At 30.7% G+C, this 7169-nt stretch overlaps 1 protein-coding gene and 1 long non-coding RNA gene across 2 annotated transcripts; one reads left to right on the top strand and one right to left on the bottom strand.

Annotated features, from left to right (window-relative positions):
* Positions 1 to 2561: 2561 nt before the first annotated feature.
* Positions 2562 to 4707, top strand: LOC119662934. The gene is made up of 5 exons (XR_005250946.1): positions 2562 to 2651; positions 2708 to 2731; positions 4106 to 4132; positions 4237 to 4446; positions 4617 to 4707. It is a non-coding gene; the product is annotated as an uncharacterized LOC119662934 (long non-coding RNA).
* Positions 4708 to 4777: 70 nt separating this feature from the next.
* Positions 4778 to 6031, bottom strand: LOC119662933. The gene is made up of 2 exons (XM_038072588.1): positions 5292 to 6031; positions 4778 to 4898 (listed from the first exon to the last, which is right to left on the bottom strand). The coding sequence occupies exons 1-2, from the start codon at positions 5863 to 5865 to the stop codon at positions 4795 to 4797; spliced, it is 678 nt and encodes a 225-aa protein (XP_037928516.1). The 5' UTR covers positions 5866 to 6031; the 3' UTR covers positions 4778 to 4794.
* Between the last annotated feature and the right edge of the window lie 1138 nt (positions 6032 to 7169).

Raw genomic sequence — 7169 nt, 5'->3', positions numbered from 1 at the left:
CAGGTGGGCGTAAAAATAGGCGGACCATGCCCATTTTTCAGAAACTTTTTATTATCCTTAATATAAGTCTTTATGCAAAATTTCATGAAAATAGCATAACATTTACTATTTTTGTCCGCTTGTTATATGAACACGTTACACTGTGCGTCCTAACAAATAAATTTATTTTAGGACTGGACCTGGAATCCGGCGAGCACGACTTCGGCCAGAAAGTTTCGTTACAATATTATTTACTAACAGTAAATAATAAAAGTCGCGTGTGTTTTTGATGTAGACACTTGGATTTATAGGATCAGTTATTGAAACGCATTTGGTGAGTAAAGGTGATGTTTTTTCTCAAAATAGAGTGCAACTCAAAAAGAGTGCTTATAGAATAATAAATGACTGTGTAAACGAATTATTAAAGAAAAAATAAGGTGTTAAGCCAACTTGGCATCATAATGCTTTTTTTTGTATATTATTATCGAATATTTTATTTTTAAAGTTGTAACGACCACTTTTCAGTTGTTTTGTTTTCCTGAGGTAGCAAAGCGGCTGTCCAGGTCCGTTGCAATAAAATTTATGTTCGCTGAGACCAAACAAAAAAAAGGCGTAGATTTGATATATTTTATTAATGCTTTATTTAATGATTCAAAACAAAATAATTATAATAGTTATAATTTAGATAAAAAACTTTGGTACGTTGACAAAAAAAATATTATTTTCCAAAGATCGGAGAAATTTATGATTTCCGCGCGTTACTATTTCTTAGGGGTGGACTTATGTCACCTCAGTATATGAATTATATAAAAGATCACCTGCTGTCAAAGATGACGATGTTTCAGCGACTGGCTCTGGCTTATCCGTTAAGAAGACTCCTGCCTTGTGCTAAGGGATATAATAGTTTGGCTGAATGAGCCAGATTAGAAAATAAATGTAAAAAAGAAAAAAAACAATAAAAACAAATGATCAAATAGACCAGTAGGATATCCTGACTTGATCGATCGGACCAGTTTAGGCTGATTAAGCCTGTAAGCTAATATTGATCGAATTGACCAGTTTTTATCCTGATTTGATCGAACTGACCAGTTTAGGCTGATTAAGCCTGTAAACTAATATTGATCGAATTGACCAGTTGGTTATCCTGATTTGATCAAACTGACCAGTTTAGGCTACTTAAGCCTGTAAGAATATTGATCGAATTGACCTGTAGCGTGCATAAGCATACACTATGTGAGTAAATAAGTATGCTGATATTTATTGTAACTTTATTGCATTCTTGCAATATGAGCCCCTACCGTCCGTTTGACGATAGTGTTTGGGCTGGCGTGTGAAGACGCCAATTCAGCAAATTCTCACAGTATGCTAATGCACACTGCTCCTCCAAATATGAACTTTGTAAAAACATATTTTTAATGAATAAAGTGAGTCTTAAAAGAGAAAACGGTTTTTAAATTACTACATGGCGACCGTGACATGTTTTAATAATAATAAATTATTATTAATAAATTAATAAATTATATTAAATTAATTGTGCACACATGATGACGAGTATGTGACTTCTAATCGCTAAAGCTATATAAATAACAATTTTGTTTTGATGGAAAATGGAAAATACGGGAAATATAGTGAAATTTACTTATCGTTGGTTATCCTGATTTGATGAAACTGACCAGTTTAGGCTACTTAAGCCTATAAGCTAATATTGATCGAATTGACCAGTTGGTTATCCTGATTTGATCGAATTGAACAGTTTAGTCTGAATAAGCCTGTAAGTTAATATTGATCGAATTGACCAGTTGAACTTGTTTATCGTTTGATATCCAAGAGACAAGTTGCTCGTTCTGTGAAATTCGCGTTCTTATATACTTGTTTGACCGGAGCTTTTCGGTGTAGCGTACCGGTAAACTTCGTTGTTCGTGTTAACTTTTGTGCTTTTTGTGAGCCTTTCTTGTGTATTTTGTGTATTGTCGTGTACTTCGTGTTATTTGCATTTTTGCGCACTTTGTTTTTTTCGCCTGCCTTTGTTTTCGCCGCGATTACGTTTTGTTCACTTCGCGTTACAATTCTTTTCTTTTAAACAAAATATGATTCAAAGAAAAATATATTTATAATTAAAATAAATATTAAGACAATATGTGCCAAAATATAAGTGAGTGATTTAATAAATGTGGTAACAGAATTTTAACGCTGCTGCGTAAAATCAGTGCCGGTGTAATTGGAATTGTAGCTTGTTTTCTCCGTCTGTGGCTTGTTTATGTTTGGTTATAGAAAAATATATTTTTAATTAATACAGTGTTTATCCATAAAAGAAAGATAACCCAACCAAAGTATTTATAGCAGAAGTGGTTTTTTTCGATGTGTTATATTTTACGTTTTATTGGTTTTTTCTTTCTCTATTTTGTTTTTATGTTGTAAAAAAAAATGTAAACAATGAGTGTTTTTCAATGTTGGTAATTTATTTCTTGAAATTAATGTTTATTAATTCAATATATAAAATGTGTTTTATTGTTTAATAAATGTTTCATGTATGTCTTATGTTATAATTTGTAAATAAAAATTCATTTGTTTTATTTCTTAACATATTTCAATTTGTTTTTTAGTTTTATTACTTTTCTTTTATTTTCTTCAGGTCAAGTCATGCCCTCGGCTTATTGACGCATGGACTGCAGGTAATGTCGTTGCACACTGATCTTGATAATATTTGAATAACTCTTATTCTTTCTAGGTTGGGCACAGAATTTTGTTGAGGGTGAGTTTACTTCTGGTGTTGTCCGAAATGGTGTTGGTGTTATGTTTTCTACTGACGGACTGACGTCAGATTTGTATACAAGCATATGTATGGTTGAAACTACTTTGTAGCAATTTCAATCTTTACAAAGTAGAGAAAAATCAATTGTAACAAATGTTTTGTATCATGATAGAAAAGTCAATTGTAACAATTGTATTTTTTTTAAGAACATGCTTTTACTTTATTGTTGCGATTCTTTTTATACTTGCAAAAAAAACAACTGTTCGTGCGCTCACGTGCATAACCAAATATCAGTTGTTGATTTTTAATTTCTTTTCAATTTAACAAACCCATCGAAACGTGGGTAAAAAAAAGAGGTGAGGGGTGCAAGTGCTCAGTGTACCAGTTTGGTCATAAACTAGGAATACCTTTGAACTCACTCTTTTTTACAGAAGGAAAGGAAGAATTTAATTTAACAAATGTTGAAGTTTACACTGCAGATAATTTAAATATTCCACATGCAGATATTTGTGAATATATTGGACAATATAAAAATGACAGCAATTTCGTCATTTATATCAATTGTATGTAATATTCGTTTATATGTATTTGTGTATTTGTGTGTTTGTGTATTTGATTAGGAAATTTTTATTTCTGTGTACCGCATGGTAACAGTGCATGCAATTTTTGGGACATAGTTAGATATTAGCATAGATGCTAATATTTCTCTATCAAAATTGCCACAATGTATCAACCACATTGTTGCATAAAAATTGGTCACATCATAAACTTTAATAAAAATTCGTTATATTTTAAAACATAAATAAACATAAATGAAACTCCTAAACGACCACACAGAATTCTTTGAAAATTCCACTTATCCCAAACATTGTAAAAACGTTACACGTTTTTTACATTAAAAATTGTTACAAAGTAACAACCCCTTTCTTAAAAGTGCATTTCCACTATGTACTTAGTAGGCTTCATTTACTGAGTAATAGTACATTCACACTATCTCATTTAGGCGGTTTTGCTCATTATAATCACTAATGAGCATGATTTACCATACAAAGAGCTTTCATATAAATGTGCTGATTTACAATAAATCAGCTCATTTTAGACCAAAATTGTCGAATGCAACCCTTTAAAAAAAATTTTCCAGAAGGGAAATGACCAAAATTTGAAGTATCTGTCATATATTTTTAAATATAAAATGTAAACAAACAACAATTGAGCTGTAAACAAGTACACTGAGAAAGTAGTATTAAATACAATCTGTTTTTATTAATTGAATATATAATTAATATATAACATGTATATAAATGATTTAATATATCAATGAAATATTTAATTTTTTAGTGAGATATATTCTTAAGTGAAGTTTGTTTATTTCAGATGGATTCATGTCAATGGCAAAAAGAAGTACGTACTAGTATTTAATAAAATTTTTTGTTTTCATGAATTAAATAGGCAATACAAATTTAAATAGTTGATTTTAGATTCATTTAATTAAATATTATTTTCAGGCACAGAAAATGAAGAGAAGGAGAAATGCTTGGTCGGAAAATGCCGAGAGGCACTTTTTGGAAATATGGGAGGAAAGACTGCCACAATTACGGGGCGCCCGACGGAACGCACATATTTTCAATGAGATGGCCACAAAACTTCAGAATAGGGGTTTTCTGGTCACTTCGTTAGAAGTGCAAACGAAGGTCCACAACTTTACACAAAGATAGGTAAGTATTTCATAAGTGAAATTGAAAATTACAATAATAATTTGTGCATTGAAACTGTTTTGTTTTTTATTATATTATGTAATTTTATATAAAAAAAGAGATTTAAATGTAATTTTGTTAATTTTTCTATTTATTTTTATTAATTTGCTTGTTTGTTTATTTTAAATCAGGAAAGAACAGCAGTGTGTTGGAGTTTCGGGAGGGGCGCCATCCGACTGGAAGTACTTTCATATATTGAAAAGATTCCTAGGCAATTTGCCCATACATAACACTACAAATTTAGGGTTTGAAAGTATTGCAGGTGAGTTTTCACAAATTTGTTTAAATTTTTCAAAATAATGAATGTGTTTATTTATCAGACCAGGGCCCGTCATCAAATGAGACATCGTTGCTGTCGCAATGCTCTTCTCCACCGATAGACCCAATATCTACGTCGGAAGATTCTGAAACACCTGCAAAAAAAAAAAAAAATAAAGGCAATTTGAATGACACCCTTTTGGAAAAATTTCAGAATCTAATAGATGTAGAGAACCGTCACATCGAGCTGCAGGAACGCACAGACGCAAGGTTCCTGAATTTAATGGAAGAAAGCAATGTTGCTTTATCCCGTATAGCGTCATCAATGGAAAGAGGTTTTTCATATACTCGGCTCACTAGTTACGATGACTCCAGCGATGAATAGCGATAATTATTTATTAATAATATAACATAATTTATAATTATTGTTATTTGTTATTATTGTTATTATTGTTTTTATTTTTGTAAATGTATAGGATAATTAGATTAAGTTATTTAGTGCTACAAAGTTAAAAATTAGGATTAGGTGAATTTCTAATAAAACTTACTAAAAAATGTAGCTAAACATCGTCTTATTTGTTCTGCATTTAGATCGCCGTCATTTAATACTGAAACTTCTTCTGGTTGTTGTCGTTCTGAAACCAGATGTTGTTTTTTCAGAGCACGTACCCAACTTTTTTCCACTACATCATTTTTTTCATTTAAAAAGTTGTGAAGAACACAGCAGGATCGTATTATGCTGTTCACGTTTTCGATTTTGTTGTCAATGCCCTTCCCTATTCTGCGAAACCTTGCCTTAAGCTGTCCAAAGTCATTTTCAACCACTCTTCGACATTTAGATAATTGGTAGTTAAAAGTTTTTTGACCAATGCTAGCGTTTTCATCATAAGGGTATGGTTTCATAACTTTGGTGGAAAATCGAAATGCAGAATCACCTAGGATCAATACGGGTATTTTGACACCATTAATCACCCTATTTTTGTGTTCTAAAGCAATACAATTTTCTAACTGGCTTTTAAGTGATGAATTTTCAAAAATAAAAGAGGCATTGACTCTTCCAGGATACCCAAAAGTTCTAAAAGCTGTATAAATGAGCTCATTATTATGTGAACGGTTCCTCATTTATATAAATGAGCAAGTGCCTAAATGAGATAGTGCGAATCTGGTATAAATTGCATTTGCCATACAAAGAGCTTCCGTGCTTTCTCATTTACTATAGAATACAGTAAGCAAAATTCGACCAAAATTATACCAAATATGACGAATGCAACATTGGAAATGATCGCAATTTGACATATTTGACATATGAAGCAAAATGTAAACATAAACAAACACTTAAAATTCAAAACTAACAACAGGTAAGAATTTTTTTAAACATTTTTCTTTTATAAATAAAATATATAAAAATAAGTTTATTTACCAAATATATATTTGATATAATATATATTTGATATATATTTGATATATTAATTAATAAAAAATATTTATTTTAGATTAATATCAGGAATAATATCAAAATCAAAATGGCTGAGAATTCACAAGTTAGTATTGTGCAGTTATAAATGGTATGTAATTAAAAAATAAATTATTATTAATTTTAGGTAAAGACAAATAAAAGATCCCGGAATGCCTGGACTGATGGCGGCGAACTCTTGCTGATTGAATTGTGGGAGGAGAATATATCTCAATTGCGGGGCCGCCGGCGATATAGCCATATATTTAAAAATATGGCGACGGAATTATGTAAAAGGGGTTACACGGTAACCGCTGTAGAAATGCAGAGAAAGGTGCACAACTTCACCCAACGCTTTAGGTGAGTGTTAAGTTAATAAGTAAAATTTCTATTTTTTATATCATTAATTATTTGTAATTAAAATAAAGCCACGTAATCGTTTACGCGGAAGTAATATTAGATGTTTTATTTAATAGTTCATTTCGTTAACTATATTTTTAATAATGTGTAATATATGTCATTAAATATTACGCTAAGTTACATCTTTTATGTTGAAACAGAAAGGAGCAGCAAAGTGTTGACGTGTCCGGAGGGTCCCATCAACTTGGAGGTATTTTGAAAGAATTAATAGGATTTTGGGAATTTTGCCACTGTACAACATTACTGGGCTAATTTCAAATAGTTTTGAAAGTACGTTTATATATATTTTTTTTGAATTCGTAAAATAAAGTAATTTATTTTTAATTAGACCAGCAACCAGCACCATCCACTTAATAAAAATAAAAATAAAAATAAAAAACAGTTTCATAGCTGACATTTCAAAATTATTTAGTTGTTTGGGTTTATACCTTGTTATGTTCTTGTCTGTACTTGTATTTTTTTTTTGTCTGTTTTTGTTTTTGCTTTGTCTTTGGTAAATTTTGAAATGTCGAGACGGTTATACCAAAGACAAAAGAAATATAAAGATGGTTCA

This window comes from Teleopsis dalmanni, unplaced genomic scaffold (assembly GCF_002237135.1).
Source record: "Teleopsis dalmanni isolate 2A unplaced genomic scaffold, ASM223713v2 unscaffolded_contig_0022, whole genome shotgun sequence".
Taxonomy (NCBI): domain Eukaryota; kingdom Metazoa; phylum Arthropoda; class Insecta; order Diptera; family Diopsidae; genus Teleopsis; species Teleopsis dalmanni.
Note: the sequence above shows the minus strand (reverse complement) of the source record. Positions and strands in the feature narration are given on the sequence as shown.

What these genes read in the sequence shown, in the direction of transcription:
- LOC119662933 (XM_038072588.1), bottom strand. Translation starts at nt 5,865, where the DNA reads ATGAGGAACCGTTCACATAATAATGAGCTCATTTATACAGCTTTTAGA. An exon ending in ATGTTTAGCTACATTTTTTA is followed by an intron (nt 4,899 to 5,291) that starts GTAAGTTTTATT and finishes TTTTTTTTGCAG; the next exon opens with GTGTTTCAGAATCTTCCGAC.